This window comes from Denticeps clupeoides, chromosome 4 (genome assembly GCF_900700375.1).
Source record: "Denticeps clupeoides chromosome 4, fDenClu1.1, whole genome shotgun sequence".
Taxonomy (NCBI): domain Eukaryota; kingdom Metazoa; phylum Chordata; class Actinopteri; order Clupeiformes; family Denticipitidae; genus Denticeps; species Denticeps clupeoides.
Window position 1 is genome coordinate 33,727,288 of NC_041710.1, and position 19,069 is coordinate 33,746,356.

At 41.0% G+C, this 19,069-nt stretch overlaps 1 protein-coding gene and 3 non-coding genes across 5 annotated transcripts; all 4 read right to left on the reverse strand.

Moving 5' to 3' along the window:
• Nucleotides 1-204: 204 nt before the first annotated feature.
• Nucleotides 205-17,999, reverse strand: ncapd2 (non-SMC condensin I complex, subunit D2). Of its 2 annotated transcripts, XM_028978176.1 has the most exons (32): nucleotides 17,897-17,999; nucleotides 17,516-17,635; nucleotides 17,358-17,433; nucleotides 17,217-17,275; nucleotides 16,959-17,134; nucleotides 16,231-16,376; nucleotides 15,974-16,101; nucleotides 15,773-15,896; nucleotides 14,744-14,891; nucleotides 14,468-14,665; nucleotides 14,241-14,375; nucleotides 13,752-13,839; nucleotides 13,126-13,333; nucleotides 12,583-12,701; nucleotides 11,578-11,787; nucleotides 9,447-9,621; nucleotides 9,281-9,365; nucleotides 8,980-9,116; nucleotides 7,617-7,749; nucleotides 7,470-7,545; nucleotides 7,144-7,368; nucleotides 6,882-7,039; nucleotides 6,519-6,630; nucleotides 6,258-6,381; nucleotides 5,995-6,150; nucleotides 4,014-4,191; nucleotides 3,722-3,816; nucleotides 2,937-3,017; nucleotides 1,768-1,951; nucleotides 1,489-1,633; nucleotides 1,284-1,400; nucleotides 205-910 (listed from the first exon to the last, which is right to left on the reverse strand). In XM_028978176.1, exons 2-32 carry the CDS (start codon nucleotides 17,631-17,633, stop codon nucleotides 828-830), a joined length of 4,197 nt encoding a protein of 1,398 aa, XP_028834009.1. In that variant the 5' UTR covers nucleotides 17,634-17,635; nucleotides 17,897-17,999; the 3' UTR covers nucleotides 205-827. The 2 variants fall into 2 exon arrangements, with proteins under 2 accessions (XP_028834009.1, XP_028834010.1); XM_028978177.1 differs by lacking the exons at nucleotides 17,516-17,635; nucleotides 17,897-17,999 and having other exon boundaries at nucleotides 16,959-17,064; nucleotides 17,358-17,422.
• LOC114789436 (small nucleolar RNA U85) lies at nucleotides 8,203-8,491 on the reverse strand. The gene has a single exon (XR_003749685.1). It is a non-coding gene; the product is annotated as a small nucleolar RNA U85 (small nucleolar RNA).
• On the reverse strand, nucleotides 13,433-13,716 carry LOC114789438 (small nucleolar RNA U85). Its single transcript, XR_003749687.1, has one exon. It is a non-coding gene; the product is annotated as a small nucleolar RNA U85 (small nucleolar RNA).
• LOC114789437 (small nucleolar RNA U85) lies at nucleotides 16,627-16,916 on the reverse strand. The gene has a single exon (XR_003749686.1). It is a non-coding gene; the product is annotated as a small nucleolar RNA U85 (small nucleolar RNA).
• Nucleotides 18,000-19,069: the final 1,070 nt, after the last annotated feature.

Sequence of the window (19,069 nt, forward strand, 5' to 3'; positions counted from 1 at the left end):
CTGCATTGAACAGCCAAGATAAAGACAGCCCCTGCCCCTTTCCAACCATACACAAAAACCTTCCATGATTTAAAAAAAAAAAAAAAGAAAGAAAAGAAAAAAAAGCACAGAAACATCTGAGGGGGAGAAGGAAGAAAAATAAATGCCAAAAACATACATTTGAAGTCTTGCACTAGTTTATCATGAAAGAAATTACAAAACACATTTTAAAAGAAGGCTTTATATATAATTAAAGACAGAAGCTACACTTAAATCCACAACACTGCACAATGCTAGAAAATGTTATTGCTAAAATGCGAACCACCTGACTGTTGCATTTGTTCAGGTTTGGATTTTTTCTTTTTTTTTTTTTAAATTAGCCTTAAATTAAACGATTAATTGAATCACCCACCCACCCTCAGGTACATTAGTACACCAAGTAGCAGGTAAAGACATCTTACCTTCTTGTGAAATTTAGCTGGATTTCCAATTTAATAAAACTAAAACCTCATGCTTTTCACTAGTTTCAGTAAATTTGGGCAGATTAAAACAGAAAAGATTTGCATCTTTAATGATTTGACAAAATAACTGAAGAAAATAAAAGAACATTTGCTGGTTCAGTATACTCAATGTAAAATCACACACAGTGCAGTGCTGCTGACCTGTTAAGTAATATCAACAGCAGTGATAGATCTACACATCATGATTATGTCATTGAGGTTGTATTTAGTTCTTCTCTAGTTAAATATAAAATCTGAAGCTACGCAGATGTGAGAAACAAAAAATTAAACAGGACACAGGTTCATACAAAAAGATCAACGAAAAGTGCTAAAAATGTGTTGAATTTATCAATGTCTCAGACGAGTGCGCCGAGAAGTACGAGAAATAGGCGTGGTCACTTTAGGAGTCTCACTTTCCTGCATGACTGCATCTAAAAAGAGAGAAAAATATTTAATGAACATAAATAATACCTGGCAAAACTAACCATTATGCCTAATGTCAATTCCTGCACACCAATCATGACAGACTGGGCATCACCAAACATATGAACCACAGGCTGAGTACTAAAACAATGTATGTTTTTCTACAGAAATATAAAATGGCTACAAAAGGAAATGTTTAAAAAAAAATTAAATCAGTTTTGCATTTGGCAGTTCACAGAAAATCTCCAGCAGGCATTGCAGCGGGCAACTGCAAAAAAAAGTATGTCTGCAGACAGGTGAGCAAATTTTGTTTAAAATAAAAAGCACCAAATAAATTGTGTAACTGTACTAAAAGATAAAAGCACAAGTGTGCATAATCACCTTCCTCTTCTTCATCACTACTGAAGGTGATGGGCTTGCGGGGGCGTCGCTGTGAATGCTTTTGTTGTTTCGGAGTCATAAGATCACTGTCATCCACAGCACTGGACTTTGCTCGACCTGAGAAGAGAGGAATAGAATTGATCAAGTTTAGTCCTTGTTTTTTGGTCATTTTATTGGTTTTGCATCAGCACTCTATGGGCAGTACCTCTTCTGGGCTTGTGTGCACTGCGGACAGGTAGAGGAGTGAGTGTGGTTTGACTCTCTTCATTGCACTCAGCCTCCCTCTCCACATTTTCCAACCCTTTAGTGTGAACTACAGTCAACTTCTTCTCAAACTCCTCAACCTGAGCCTGTTTTCACAAAAAAAGTTTTTCACACCTCAAACATCAACCTGACATGGCAAAAGCAAACTATTGTATTCATAAGGCGACCAAAATATTTGAGGCAACAATTTAAAAAGGGGAACATATGGACATTTCTCTACCTTAAACTGCTGCTTGGCTCCCCTGCGGAGCTTGGCAGCGATTGACAGCAGGGGCTGGTAAACTCCAGGCTCTGTCAGCTTGTCGCTGTAGCACTCCCAGCACTCCTGCAGCCGCTTAAAGCCACGCTCACACATGGAGAGCAGGGAGAGAGACACTGCCAGATCAGACCACTGGCGCTCAGTCCTGCAAAAAAAGGTCAAAGTCAGATACCATCTAAAGACAAATCAAATTTGCACAAGACCGAGAGAAAAGAAGAAAAAAAAAATCCACATTAATTTACTAGCATTTTAGTAGCACTAATGAGCCAGGCCATTATTACAATCACTACTAATCCTTTGTTCAGTTTAAATACAGTTCGGCTAAAAGGTTAGAATTCACTGTTAGTCAGGTGAAAAAAAATAAAAAATAAAAATAAGTCAAACTGAATGGAAATTGACTGTTCCTGTTAATAAGGCCATTAAATATAAAAACTCAGACACACAGCAACTTTAAACTGATTTTTCAGAATTCTTAATACCCCCCACAAAATAAATCAGAACCCTGTAAAATACTTGAGTTTAAGTATTTATCAGGACATGCCTGATTCCCACTTGTGTTTGAGCACCTCTGCCAATGTGAATATACATTTTTAAATGTGCTCGGACAAAAAAAAAAAAAAAAAAAGTAATCTGAAACACCTTTGGTCTAGGTTGAAGTTTGTATCAGTCATATTTAATAATTACCAAATTGATAATTAAGGATACCGGGCCTGTGTGTGAGTTATAAGGCCATGTTTCCAATACACCGGACACTATATAGAAAAAGCAGAATAAAATAAAAAATAAAAAAAACTTTGTGAAAAGAATAATGAAATGAAAAGCTGTTGGAACCTATATCACCCTCATCATTCTAACTACAGAGCAGACATTTCAGGAAAAATCGTAAATGAGCAGCTCTTCAGGCAGATGGACTGGATGAGACACCAGCTCCACTGTTATCCCATCTCAGGCAGGCAAGACCTGACAGCAGCAAGGGCAACGTTTGAGACCCACTTAACAGCAGAGCAAATTTAAAATGGGCGCGCGCACACACAAAAAAAATAAAATAAAAAGTGCAGGGTGCAGGAGAACATTAGATCTGGGACTGAGCAGTGGAAAGAAGGAAGGAAGGTTGTGGAAATGAATCTCACTTTGCAGTCCTGAATCGCTGACAGAGCTTCTCTACTAAACTCTCAGTCTGCCTCTCCTTTGTTATGTATGAGAAGAGTTGCCTGAAAGAGTAAGAGAAATTGAAATGGGGAGAGAGAGGGGAAAAAAAAAAAAAAAAAAAAAAAAAAAAGCAGATTGTAATTCAGCCACCCTAAAATGACACTCATTTGAAGGCAATCTGTGAATTTTCAGTATCCTTATGTAGTAGAATGATAATATGCAGTATTATAAGGAACTTAATTCAAATTGGCCAAGAAAATACATATAAAAATGAAGATAATGTTAACTAATTGAGGTTTAAAAGCAAATCATTAAATAATAATAGCATGACCACTAACTTGGGTAGGTAATTGAAGATTTATCAATTTCTCTCTCTCATACACACACACACACACGGCCTGGTCTATTTGTAAGTATTAAACAACCAGGACAATTTGTTAGAACGTCTCTAAAATATGTGAAGCCTTTAAACCTCAACAGGGATCAGCTTCAGGAGTGGTGGGTTATAAAGACAGCAGGCAGGCATCGTGTGTGGGTTGAATACTAGGGGAAATTAAACGAATGACTGAAACAACCTATTTACAAGGAAGTAAGGAATCCAATTAACCCTCGCAAATAACATTACAATACAAAATCATCTCTCTTCATGTAACAATGACAGGGAGCCTGACATCATAATATGGGATCTCCTGAAGTGGAAAAAGCATAATTGTGGCCATTTATTCCCACACTCTCACTCCACAGCAGAAGCAGTCTAATGACTCACTTCATGATGGTGTTAAAGTCTTCTTCATTCATCCCTCGCTGTGGGTCAGACAAGCGGCTGATGATGTCTGGCAGTAGGTTGTAAATAGCGTTGTCCTGAAGAGGATAAACAACTTGCTAGTACACAAGCTCATTAAAATGCTACCAAGGGTGTATGGTGCAATTCACATAAAAAGGCAGACATGATGAAACAATTTTACTCAGTTATAAAAGTTAAGTTTCCTGAAAAAGGGCCAATCAGTTTCCAAAAAGTAACTTCACATTTCTTTGATGTGGCCATGAGACTGTCATACCTTGGCAGCAAGCTCATTGAAGAAATTAAGGGCCAGGCTTGCAATGTGAGGCTCAGGATCAAGGAGAAGCACCGCCACTTCACTCACTTGACCTTTGACCTTCAGAACATCTTTGAGAACAAGCTGTGTAAGTACAGTGACAGCAGTAAGCCTGACAGAGGAATCATCATCACTCAGCCTGAAAAAGAAGTGAAAGAGTAATTGAATTAGCAAAAAAATGATTTAAATGGACAAATTATAAAAATGAGTACATTGTATACAATGCACAGAAGACTAGTGTTTCTATTTCTGTAACCCAACTAACAAACAGAAAAGAAACTGCATTTTGGATTTATATGCCCATTTTGTGATCAGAAATCCCAGTCGCCACTCCCCCCCCAGCAACGTGATGCATCATCAAACTCCCAGAAGCTCTGGCCTGAAGTGGTAATCACTGGATTACACTGCTGCCCACTGAGAGGGAAGGTGATTGTAATTATGCTTCTGCCATGGGATTTCAATCACAAGCTGTCACAGCTCACATGCCCTCCACCACCCCACAACAGCTCTCTTCCCCCTCATTTGTGTTATCGCTGCACTGTAATTACTGCACAGCCCACCATTAAGTCTTCTCCAACAATTACTACCATTTACAGGAACAATTAGAAGTAATCAACCTGTTCCAGGCATTAGCCTTATCACCAAGTGAAGGCGTGCTTCTACAGGCACATAGAATAAAAAAGGGGGCAGGGTGGAAAATGGGGTTTTGGCTTTGAATGCTCTAATTTGTTCTCAGATAGGGCATTCAAGCATTCAAACATGCTGGATGCATTGCTAAAGCAACGTAAAAAGGTTGATGGCGAGTGCAAAAAATTTAAATGGCTAAAAACTGCAGAAATGCTGAGAGCCATTTTCTATAGTGGATACGGTCTAATGATCCATAAAATCCCCATGTAGAGCTAATCTTATTTAACTGGTTCAGTGAAGTGAACTCAAGAAGTATGTTCATGTGTAATAAATTCACATGCTTAATATGTTACGCTTAAATTATGGAGTTTAGTTTCAAAAATCACGAATAAAATCACACCATTCACAAATATATTTCAGCAACAAATGTAACAATTCACAAATATAATTCATGACTTACAAATAAATACAAAACAATTTCACAAAAAAAAAAAAAAAAAACCTTACATTTATTTGTGGATTTTTGAAACTTCCCTGACAGCACTCACAAATGTGGCTACCTTTTTGGGAAAATCAAATCAACTGATGGTCGAGAAAAGCAATTGTGAATAGTTATATTTATGTGCAAGTCACAAATTATATTTGTGAAGTTACATTTGTTGCTGAATCAAGAAATATATTTGTAAAAGGTGTGATATTTATTCATGGATTTTGAAACGGTCCCCATATTAAAAACAGTAATTAATAGTCACAGGAATTAAATCCAAATTCCCTAATTGTAAGAATGGTTGAGCAATAGGACGGAACATTTGTTCCATATTTTAAAGCTCAAACCACCAGTACTGCATGTTGCAAAACTACATCAAACAAAAGCGAAAGGACATAAGATTGTATGTTAAGATAAGTATAATATATGCTGCATATGTTTAAGCAAGAACAGTGATAGAAAGTTCTGTGTAAGGGTGTTCATGTCCTCTCTCTTTGTGGTGGATCATGAAAGTGAAGTGAAAACACGCACAACACACGGTGCACAAAACGAAATGTGTCCTCTGCTTCTAACCAATCACCCTTGGTGAGCAGAGGGAAGCCATTGAAAGGTGCCTGGGGAGAAGTGTGTGGGGACGATACTTTGCTCAGTGGCACCATGGCGGATTGGGATTCGAACTGGTAAATTTCTGATTATGGGTCTGTTTCCTTACCTGCTAGGCCACCACTGCCCCATCCTTTTATATGTCAATTGAACCAAGCAGCAAGATGTCATAACAAAGCCATGAGGGTCAGATAAAATTCAAATGTTCAGGGCTGCTTCAAGTACCTGGCATAGAGGTTAGGGGTCCAAGGCTCCAAAATATTCGGAAAGCGCACAGTCAGGTCACCAAGGGCGATGATTGCATTAGCCCTGACAATAGGCAGAGGAGATCGCTCCAGAACAGTGAAAAGAAGGCGAATATGGTCCATACACATGCCTGGGCTGCAAAACAGTACACAAGGGGGAAAGAATACAGATTTCACAGATATGGCACAATAATTTGAGACCCCCCCCAATGAAAAGGCAAAAAACACTTGACTGTCAGTTACCTGATCATCATGTACTGTGAGAGTGCAAGGCAGGCAGCAGTTGTAAGCTGAGGGTGGGGGTAATGCCCCGGAGAACTGCACACCTTCACCAACACAGGCACAAAGACCCTCAAGAGGTTGTCATCTGAGATGGGATAAGAGGTTTAGATTCTTCTCTTATGCATGCTCCATCTGCACTGCAATTGGTTTTTAAAAATACAGCAAGACAGAAAAAAAAAAAATAAAAATAATAATAATAAACAGGCTCCTGAAAAAGCTCACCAGATAATAGCTCAGTTTCACAAATTTTTCGGATGAGTTCTGCCTCTGTATCCTCTGCTGACGCACCAGTCAAACCCAGTTCCTCTTCCATACAGCTGTCGTTGGAGCCTTGCTGTGGAGTGAGAGAAGACAGTGAGGTGTGCACAAAATGAAGGGTTAAATACCACAAAATATTTAGTTAGTACAGTTTACCTTCAAATTAATAAGCTTATTATATTTCTAGAGGGTTACTAAGTAGCATGCATGAAATCCTGATGAGAGAATCTGAAAGATATGACTTTACTCCAAATGCACATGACTATACAAAGACATAAGTCAAACAGTGGCACACAGAATATTGCTTTTGCTTTTAGGTGCTAAAACCTTGGTCTTGCTTTCAGGGCCTTTCGCCTCCTCTTTCTGTTCCCTCTCTCCTCTCCTCCGTCTGAGCTCAGTGCTCACGCTGCGCTCCAGGTAAGAGACCTGCCAGAAGGCCACACACCCACACAGAGAGAGGAGCTGGGCCAGGCACACAGAGTTCACTGGGAAAGACATCAAATAGAGTAAAACAATGCTGAGAGATAAATAAATAAATAAAATAATCCACTTTGTATAGCAGCGTGTGGAAAATGAAAAACAAGCTCACCTTGTTCAGACTGCTCAAGGTCCTGTGTGGGGTCCTGTGACTGGTTTGTTTCTGCAACCTGTACTTTGTTCTTTTCTCTGTTCTCATTAATCTGTTCTAGTAACAGACGAGTAGAGCGCTGGAGAAGGTGGCTACAGAGAACGTCAGGTGATTCTGACAGGAAATAGATGAGCCGCACTGCCTGTTCCATAAAGCTTTGCCATTGTGGGTCCGTTAGGATGACTCCTAAAACAGGAGACCAGAGATAAATATCTTATGCATATATTCTCACAAATGGCATTAAGTATCAAATGACTGAAAAAGTATGTGCGTGTACATATGTGTACCATCAGAAATGGCCCGGGTGAGACAGGAGAAGAGCTGGTGGTCCATGGGAAGTCTGAATGGAGAAGCCTTTGATTGCTAAAACAAAAGGAAAAATTTAAGCAAATATGCTTTTGACATGAATGATGTGAAGAGTGAGCAATACATACCCGGACATGGTCAGTAATGTTACAGATGGAGAGGACCGTATCTCTGGCCAGAAGGTAATCTTCAGTCACATTCTCCTCAAGAGCCACTGAACAAAGCGTGTCCAAGTTGCTTAGAATAACCTCTCGCTCGGCTCTATACACAAACCAGAAAAGTTCAATTTTACCATGGGGATGATTAAATAATCTTCTGATCATTGGTTCTGCTGATGGAGTATTTCCCCAAGCCTGTAGTCACGCAGATTGATGGTGGGTTCAGTATTTATACTTAATGCATAGAATGATAATTTGTCACAGCCAATTGTTTACTTACATACAAATAGCCTGATTATGAAAATTAATGTAATAAACCTTCCTGCTAAAATTTCCAGAATAATCTCATTAATGTTGGTGTATGAGGGAGAGATTAGGGGGTCTCACAGCATTTCACATACATGGTTACAGCTGCATGTGTGGGTGGTGGTTCAAGATAGTGATTCTCCAATAAATTATGAATCCTTTTTAAACTCCATGGTGATGGTCTAACAAAGCAGCCACTCAGTACACTGGAGTGTCCTTAACAGCACAGGTCCATTTAACAGGGGGGTGTTACCCTCAGATTACCAAAGAAGCAGCTCATAGATCACTGAAGTCCACAGAGGACCTGGTCTCTCCACACACACACACACACACACCCCACTGTAAGCTCCCTCTTAACCCATCCTAGTTTCTTTAGAAGGTAGGGATATCAAGAGGGTGGGTCTCTTGAATGTAGGCTGGCCCTTACAGCAAAGCAGCAAAACTCCACTGCCCTGCCAAGATCACCAGCCAATGGGAGTGCAGTAGAGCAAAGCCTCTGATTCAGTGATCTCACATTCGCCTTGGTATCATCACAGGGCAAAAGCTGTCACAGTACACATGGATTTAATTAAAGAATTGAAATCAGACTGAAATGCTCTATGTCGTGGTCTCAAAAAGTAGGCGTGTTAACCCCACTACTGAGCACCATGCTCATGATTTAATCACATAATGAGTTTCATAATTATACCTCATTATTTCAGAGAAGGTGCATAGGCATCACAAGCAATGTTTACTTTTTTTTTTTTTTAACCAAATGCTTCTCATGCTTCATGATGTTTTGTTTCTATTGGTATAAATTAAACTATTTGCCCTTCGGGCATACATCCTGTAGAAAACTATGTGTTTCAGAGTGCAGCTGGACGATTACTTCAGTGACTCAGTTGATGGATATCAGTCACGGCGACAGAAAACTTTAAATCCATGTAGTACAGTACCACAAAGAGGTAGGTGTGTGTATGTATGTATGTATGTATGTATGTATGTATGTGTGTGAGAGAGAGAGAGAGAGAGAGAGAGAGATTGTCACCGTGCTGCCATCCCCAGCAATAATACTGCAGCTCGACGATGTAGATTAGATGTTTCTCGTTTCCCCGAGAACCTTTCCCACAGAACTTGAACAACAGAAGACTGCAGAACACCGTCACAACCAAAAAACTCTTGCACCTGGGAGAAAGAGACAGGGAGATAGAGTCAGTGTGAAATGGCAAGACAATTATTGGTGCTTAATCTCAGGAATTCCTAGAAAATATGGTTTGGCATCTCTTGAACAGGGGACACAGCACTAGCAATGAAACATTGAGGGTGAAAGAGCACATTGGAAAACTCACAATCTCTTCCAGACACTGGATTGTTCCCAGAGAGGCATCCACCATTAGGGCAGACAGACTGTCAACAAGTGTCTGAGCTTTGGCCCTGATACAAAAGGAAATGACAGACTTGTTGATTAAAATAAATGCATGATTTCAAGTGTCAGTGTGTGTTTCCAGGATATACCTGGTGCTGTCGCCCTGGGGGTTGAGGTACAGGCGTTTGTATGCATGCAATACAGACTCCTTCACTGATGTGTCGGCAGACCAGACGAGTGGCAGCATCTTCCTCACTCCAGAGAGCGAGTCCGCAACACTGAATTCACATACAGTCACACAGAACTGCACCGCCTCCTGCACAACTAAACAGTTCAATAACAAACCTGAAGTTTAAAAATAATAAATTCATTTATAAATCAAAATGTATTTTAAACTCAAACTAGCCATAACAGCTGAACACACTGATGACATTTTTACTACAAAGGGATCAAATACTCCTCAGAATGTTCTTCCCAACTCTGTTGCATGAGTTAGTACCTATATAAAGTAAAGCATAAAAGTGAAGTGATTGTCAGGTGATACATAGCAGCACAGCACAAAGTGAAATTTGTCCATGACAGGCGCCCGGGGAGCAGTGTCTGGGGACGGTGCTTTGCTCAGTGGCACCTTGGTGGCTCAGGATTCAAACTGGCAACCTTCTGATTACGGGGCCGCTTCCTTAATCGCTAGGCCACCACTGCCTGTCTGGGGTGGGATTAATAGAGGTGAATGACAGCACACAGTGAATGAAGGGGGCTTTAATAAAGCAAAACTAACAAAATTGGGTTAAGAATAGTCCAACAAATTATTAAAAACTGAGGGTGGAAATCAGTGATCGACAAACCACTGAGAAGTTGTCAAAACAAACAGTTAAAAAAAAAAAAAAAACCCTTCAATTTGCTATGGAGCATTAAGATTAGACTTTGGATCAAATGGAAAAATGGTCACATGGTCTGATTAGTCCAGATTTACCCTGTTCCAGACTGATTGGTGGATCAGGGTATGAAAAGAGGTGCATGAAGTGATGTAGCAATCATGCCCAGCTCCTACCGTGCAGACCTGTCCTGGCCCACCCCACACTATCATCCTTGCAATTTTTTCCCCATTAAGCAGACAAGCATTTTTCTGATTGCTTAGCAATTGTGTGAGCTATTCATCAACCCAAGCTGTTCACTCATGTAAAGGAAGTGTCTACATCATTAATTTTTTTTTTTTTAAATATTATTTAAATATACAATGTGTGCAATATTTTAATGAGGTTGAGTTCAGTTGTGGACTGGGACGTGGTTGTGCATACCAAACTAATACTGTTAAGTCCAGCCACATGACAGGAAACATGTTGTCATTAGGTGAAGCTCCATGCCTTATTCTGTATGTTTTTGAGCTCCATGGCCTTTTTTTGTCAACAATTAATAACGGAGAGAACATGTCAGGAAGTCCTGGAGCGCACTCAGCGATCTCTCAGTAAAATCTGTAAACTTCTTCTGCAGCACACACCTTCCTTGTGTGGTGAAAAAAAAACATGTCTTCTTATGCTTTATGTCTGCCAGGCCTCTTCCTGAATTTTTCCATTTCAGAGTGCAAAAACAAAATCCCCTGACATGAAAGTTTATTTTGCTTTAAATATATGGTTCCCTAATACTGTGTCTGAGGTCTCTTTCCAAAATTCAGCCATGGTGCAGAATTACAGCCACTTTGAGGCAGTCACAAAATGAGATTTCCCCAGGATGCACTGTTTCAGTATCTGTACTGAAACTTTAAATGCTAATGAGGAGTAGTGGCCATCATAAACCATAATGTTTGGCACAAAGTAGTGTCTGCGTTTTTTTCCATTCATGTCCATTTTTACATCCAATCACTGAGCAACTGCAATGTTTTGCACATTTGGAAGCCATGACTATTGATGGAGATATGTCTTTAAGGGAGGGGGTGGGAAATTTTCTGGGCAGACAAATCATGAGAAACAGGAGGTAACCTTTCCCCTTCCAGATCATAAGTGTTCTACTATTACCACTTCTGCTATGAATGTGCAGTAGTCATGAATTGCTGTCGTAACAGACCAATTTAAAAGAGCTAAGGGGACCAAATATTAATTTCCAACTAATCTAGGACACAATGAAAGCATTTCTGAAGAAGCATTCATTTACTGAGCAGTTCAGCCTGCTCATTCAGGAGGGGGAAAGATGTTTTCAGGGATTCAGACAGTTATTATCCAGGTTAAAGTGAACCCTGTGTTTTATTCATTTAAAAAAAAAAAAAAAAAAAAAAAAAAAAACTACCTGTGGTGGTCTTCCAGTAAAGCAAGTTGTTAATGATGCTGATGGTACGCTCCACCTGCAAAGCAAAGCTTTCTGTGTCTTTCAGGTACTGGACCAACATTTCCTGCTTCTTTAGTTCGCCATCATCCAGTATATCCTCCATTTGGATCTGGGTGGAGGTTGGAGGATGTTCCTCGACTTGTGTTTCAGTTAAAGGCTCTTGCATTGGGCCTGTAGATATGCAAGATAACAAACAAGTGCATAAAAAATTAAGGAAATTCAAGATTACACCATTTTACACATTAAAATGAAATAAAACCTGTTGATGTCTGAGGTAAAAGGAGAGTACAAAAATGAGTCCAAGAAAGGCAATAATACATCGAATGACCACTCATTACAACCAAGGTATGCAGAATATCATCTCTGAACGCACAAAACAAACCTGGAAAATGGGCTACAGCAACAGGCTACAAACTACACTCCTGTCAGCTAAGAAAAACAGGAGATTGAGACTACAGTTTGCACCGGCTCAGCAGTAAATACTTTAATAATGTCTGAAGATTCTTAGTCATCCAGGTGAAGTTGTGACAGCCCCACCCCTATCAGCTCCTCAATCCTTAAGTGGGCCATTAAGCGTGGCCAATCTGGTGGATGAGAATTGGGCCTGATCTTCCAGAGAATGGATAACAAGTTGCCTGAACCTCAGTTGAGAGAGCATGTTTATTTGCACTTCCCTCACTCCTTTCTCATACCATTTATCTTTAGTATTTGCACATTTGGGACCATAAATGAATGTCCATTGTCATTCAAATGAAGGTACACAGCTGATTTTTATCTGGAGATGCTGTTCTTTCTGTGCTGGGCCAGCCTCCTGTGTAGAAGCTGTTCGATTTCTCCAATGTACCGGTCAGAGCACTCTTCACTTCCATGAAGACAACAGTGAGACCAAAGCCAGTACTAGCAAAGTGAACCCAAGGCGCTGGCGAGTGCCTTGTACCATGATCTCACATTTCTGGCATGTCTTACCTGTGAAGAGCTGGGCGAGGGTTGCCATGACCGAGTCGGTGTTGAGAGTAGACATGGCTGAGAAGAATTCAGACTCTGGGAAGTGGTTATGAGCCTGGAGACACAAATGCACTGCCTGCCTGCAAAATGGTTTATAAAAGGACAAATTGAGACCAATTGTGTATTGCATTGCTATTCTTTATCACCCTTTTCGTTTGATTCCTTTAATAATTTGTTCCATAGACCAGGGAGACATTCTACAAAATTAGAAGTCAGGGCTGTTCACAAAGATCTTGGGTAAGAAGCATTCAGACAGGAAAGCCCCAACCTCAGCACATGGTTGCCCTAGCAGTTAAATAAACAGAACCTTAAATCAGAAGGTTGCTGAACCACAACGGTGCAACACTGCTCACTAAGGTGATTGTTAAATGCAGAAGACACATTTTATTGTGTCACTGTGTGCTGTGCTGCAGTGTTTCACAATGCCAATCACTTCACACGTCATATGTTATCCTGTTAAAGAGGAATACACTTTGTCATGTGATTACACACACAAGGTCTCACCTGTATTTGCTGCCTCGTAGAAACTGGGCAATCTGTACCGCTGTGCATCTGTCATTTCTCTCTTCTCCCTCTATAAACTCTTCATACTGATCAGCACCACCCTCAACACAGCTCTCTCCTTCACTGCTTGACTCCAACTGGGCCTGAACAGTCTGCAGAACTTCAGGCTCCATAGCTGCCCACAGCTCATCAGCCCCAATGACAGTTACTGCAAGGACAAAGTTCTTCAAATTAAATAAATAAATCCTCTGCTCATGTGCTGGATATTAACTGAGCACAAATAGTTCAACTGAAACATCAGTTCAGCAACCCTCAGATTACCAAAGAGGCAGCTCATAGTCCACTGAACACCAAAGCAGCCAGGCTTTATTTACATCTGGAACACACACACATGCTTTCTATCAGCTCCCTCCTCATCCACCTCCCGTTTCTTACTAGGGATGGGATATTGAGGTGGGGACTTTTGAATGTATGCTGGCCCTTACAGTAAAGCAGCCAATCTTCACTGCCCTGCCAAGATTACCAGCCAATCAAAGTACAGGCGAACCTTGATTCAATGAGCTCATATTCGCCTTGGTATCATCACAGGGATATCTCAGCAACAGCAACATTACAAGGTGGTTCACCTGGTGTTTTCTCCTTCACTTTATCCTTCATCTCTTTCAGCTTGGCCATTTCCTTATCCAAGGGCTTCCTCAGGTCAGCACTGCTCAACTAAAAACATAATGCAGTACAATTTCTAATAACACAACAGAATTACTTAGCATTACCTAACATTTCATATTCTGAATGTACAAATAAGCTCTTATGTGATCAGGTAACTTAGGACTTGGAATGGGAAATTAATGAATGTTTCAGGGTTTTAGGGAAATTTTTCTACATTTAAAAGTGTAGATATTTTATGACATCACCACAGTAGATTTGTGTAGAGCTGCACATTTAGGATTAATATCAGGTGTTCCAGAAGTGATTAACAAATATTCATAAATTCATAATGAAATGTTGAATTCAAATGTTGAATCTTAATTTAATTCAAAAAGAAAAAGTACAAAAAAAAAAAAAAAAGAATAACAAAATGTGCACTGTTTCTCTAAATCTCTACATTTTATGAGTACCTTGCAACTATAAGGGTTGTGTGCAATAAAGGCAGCAAGCAGCTGGATGGCACTCTTGCACACATTAACCGACTTATCACCCAGGCGACCAACAGCAAGCTCCATCACCTCTGTATAGCGGCACAATGGAAGAGCCTGAGAAAGACAGACACAAAAGCAGACATCCATTCCAATTCAATCATAAAAGGATAGGGTTTTCCCCAAACGTAGCAGCAGAGATTACAAACCTTGCTGTTAACAATGCGTGTGTAGACCTGCAACACACGAGCTCGCACGTGAGAGTGTGTGTCATGAATGTGCTCCTGCAGCGTATCCAGGAAGCGGTCCCGATCAGCCCGAGCAGAGTCCTCCAGTTTATCGCCACTCAGCACCCGAACAAGCACCTCCCCCAACACCTCGCATACTGCCACACGCATGCTGGGGCTCTGAGAGACAGAAACATGTAAAAAAACAGAAGACTAAAAGGATAATACTACACATGATGTCACTTGTGATGTTGTTACCTCTCCCTCAAGGTGTGTGAGCAACACACTGACATTTGGAATCATGACGTCTGGTACCAGGGTGCTGAGTTCAGAGAGGAAGCCAGAGAAGGCTCTCACACCCGATCCCTCTCTACTCAACTCTTCACTGGACTTCTGACCAATCTCTCTAAAAACAGAAGATTTCCAATGCTATAAACAAAGAAAATCTACTAGTGGGTGGTAGTAGCCTATTGGATAACACACTCGCCTATGTACCAGAGAGACCCAGGTTCAAATCCCACTTACTACCATTGTGTCCTTGTGCAAGACAATTAACCCTGAGTTTGAAAGTTGAGTCATGGCAACTGGACTTTCTTTAATGTACTCTATCTCTAACAGAACTTTGTCAATCTGAGGGAAGTTGGCTTGTGACCACAGATTTATCCTCCAGGTTGGTTTCACCTCACTTGAATAGGCCCGTTAAGTGAAACAAAGGGCCCCTCCCTGGCAGCTCCTCCTGCCCCCATTAAATGGGGTCGTTAAAAGTGGCCAACCTGGTGGACGTGTAAATTGGGCCTGATTTTCATGGTGATGGATGAAAGGGCATTGCAGGTTGGAGAAGTTGTGTCTGATTAAACGACCCGGAGTGAGGTGAAACCAACCTTGAGGAAAATTCTGTGGTCACAAGCCAACTTCCCTCAATTGACAAAATTCTGTGGATGCAGATTGAAACGCCTCTACATTAAAGAAAGTCCAGTTGCCATGACTCAACTTTCAGACAAATTCACCTGGGTGACTGAGAATCTTCACAGACACTTAACCCTAAGTTGCTCCAGAGGGACTGTCTCTGTAACTACTGATTGTAAGTTGCTCTGGATAAGGGCGTCTGATAAATGCTCTAAATGTAAAATGATTTATCTGTAATCTGCATAGCAATAAGATTAGACATTAAATGAAGTCCTAGCATCAAACCCAAAGGTTTGACTAATCAAACCAGGCTCAATAGTTGTAGTTACTTAAATCAGTTAAATCAAACACATTCAGCCCTTAATTGGGCACCTGTGGTACCTCATGATCTCTCCCACAATTGCTTTGATGCCAAACTCAGAGCTCCATGAAGCGACAGCCTGTGCACAAACCCCTGCCAGTTGTTCGAAGTGCTGCAGCAGCTGGATCACCTTCACTCGCGCACCTACAAAACAGTGCCAAACCTTACATCAATTCTGTGCATCTTCAGAACAATGCATCCCGGCAGGGAAGGGTACGCACCCAACATGTGGTTGTATTTCTTTATCATGACTCCCAGCAGGTGAATAATTGAGTCTCTAGCGGGTTTGCTCTTCACGTGGCTGATGTGAGGATTCTCCAGAAGCTTATAGCAGCAACAGGTTACACAGCTGGAACACAGTCACAGTCAGAGAAACTGCCAAAGCAATAAATAAATAAATAAAAAACATTCTGCTACCAAATAAAACAGGCTGGGCTGACAGTAAAAAAACAAAACAAAACAAAAAAAAGATTCAGACCTAACAAACTCTTCCTCCACCAGAGATAGACTCCACAGTGGTCTGATGTCTAGCTGCAGAAGCTGAGTGAGGCTCAGAAGAACTGTATATCGCTCAGAGTCCCACTGCACCATTCCTTCACTTCCAGACTTACTCTTTTTACTGCCCTGTGGAAACAAGCATAGAACCACATCAATTAAATGTTCATAGCATTGACGACACAATGGAAAACCACCTTCAAACATCCTATTCCAAAGTCATTTGAATGAAGATCATGAATTACATCTGAGGAAATAAAGGAACATCCTGGTGCTCCCATACTGCTAATACGAAGTTGGAAACATTCACATTATAGGATACATTAAAATAATAGACCCTTTTCATGCATATTGAAGCAGAACACATTTAAGAAACATATGCCCTCAGATTACCAAAGAACTATGTTCAAAGCTAGAGGCCTGATTAAGAGACGAGTGTCTGCTCACTGACATACATACACACTACTGTAAAGCATCCCCAGTACCACATTCTTTGATCTTTGAAAAATGCAGAGAAATTGAAACGGGTTGCAGGATTTATGTGGGTGGGCCCTTACAGAAGAACAGCCAATCTTTACTGCTCTGCCAAGATTACCCACCTGCACAGTGAGCAGGAAAACACGCCTCTTGGCCAACCAGCTCATTTTTGCCTTTGTTTCATCACTGGGCAGGAATGAAAGTAATCAAAAATTCCCTGCGGGAATTACATACCTTGCCAGGTGCAGTAACAATACTCTGCCTGTACGAATCACTCTCCAGGGATTCCGTGAGTTTGCAGAGCAGGAAAACTCCCATTTTTACAGCATTAAGATGATGCCTGCGGTCCACAGCAGACAGTGAGCCAGAAAGCAGCAGGGAGGGTAAAGCAACAGAAAAACCCCTGATCACTGTCAAAAGGGCAGGGAGTCATTAATATATTGCCTGATCTACATCTATGGAAAAATGAAGTGACAAATACATAAAGTTTACCTTGTACAAGCAACTCCAGGGCATCTTCTTTCACAGTCAAATCCACATGACTGCCCTGCCTGTGTTAGTTGGAAAAGCAATTTTAATGTTCATAACTCCAGGTACCAAACCACATGTAACTTGTAGCGCAGTATTACTTACTGAAGCACACTGTACACTGTGTCAAAATGCTCCAGAATACACAGAGGACCCTGGCTCCTCATAGCCGCCTTGAAGCCTGAACACAAAAAGGACTCAAATATCAGGACTGTATTTATATAACACACACGCAGATGACGCGGAAGAAAGAATGTCCTTACTCTTAAGACAAGAGGGGAGATCTTTGGGCATTTGGACGTCCTGGACCACGTACTGACCCATTCCGCCCGGTTTTACAAGGTCCGCCACGCAAACCGGAATATTGAACTCCCACGACATAGCTGCGAAGAACAAATCGGCTTGTTTTGATGGAATCAGACAGCGTACCAATAAAAGAAGTCAGATAAATCACAAACAAGCAAAGTGAAAACATTTCAGACGAAACACGTTTTTTTAAAAACTAAAGCAAACCTCAGATATGACAAAAAGCCCGTGCTGGCTATGAAAGCTAATGCTAACTCGGTTGAAAGATGAAAACGAGCAGTGATAAATACAAGCAGCTATAGGTAAACACCGATTAAATTGTACAGAGAATCACTTACCGTCAGAAACAAAAACGAACACCAAACGCAGCTCTCGTTGAGAAAACCACTTCTACAAACCTCCTGGCGCTAAATACTAACTTTGAATTCTCCTCTAAGCGCGCCAAAGGAAGTGCGTCACCTCGCCCCGCCCCAGATGAACCGGACGGCGGCGATTTACAGATTAAAACAAACCGGCAAATATGCCTTTTATACTAAATCAAAATGTTTTACATGGCACGACCAAAGAACCAAAACGGTTCGAATCTATAAGAAAAGTTTAAAACAGAATATAAGTGTCTGAGTGGGCGGAGGACCTTTCACACCCACATGCTTTGCTCAGTGGCACATCAGTGTCACCTTGGCGGATTGGGATTCGAACCGGCAACGTGATTACTGGGCCGCTTCCTTTAACCGCTAGGCCACCACTGCCCATTGAGTAGCAATTAACAGCTAACTAACTAACAGCAAAAATAGCTCACATTGTGCTTTTTCGGTGATTCCAAACCACGCGGATGCAGTGATTCGTTTAACAAAAGGTTTATTAACACCGTTAACAGGAGCTACTGTCCCGGCCGCAGATCACGCCAACCAGATCACTCCCGAGTCTCTCACATGCGCACTCCCTCGGCCCTTCCACTAACCTAGAACACCACCCATAAACACGATTTTATACATCTTATCACACTATTATTATATTTCTTGTTTTTCACATCACTGATGTGAACGGTGACGGAGGCGAGGTTGATCTGATTTAGATCTTCGGCGCCCCCGTGTGTGGCAGCCCTGTTACGACAGCTCTGCTCATGTACGAGTTTCTTTCTTATTTTCCTCATTTTTCCTCATATTCTTGGAACAACGGTAGCACAAATTCTCGCTTCATCATCGAAAATCGTATAATGTTTTTTTAACTGAATATATGGAGCAAGGTTTACCGACGAAAAATGCTACCCCTCGAGTCATGATACTTGGCAGGTCTGCCTATGCGTAGCCCCTCAAACACATGCGATGTAACCACGCCCATGGAAGTGTGTTAACTTGTTGGGGAAACTTTCTGGTGAATTTAAACCATTTCCTTTGCTTTACTGCCTAAAATAATGCGATTTGGTCTTAAGGAACCAAATCGTTATTATTGTCAGACATGTATTTAAGACTGAGTCACGAATAAATTGATAGAGAAGCGTCTTTTTTAAA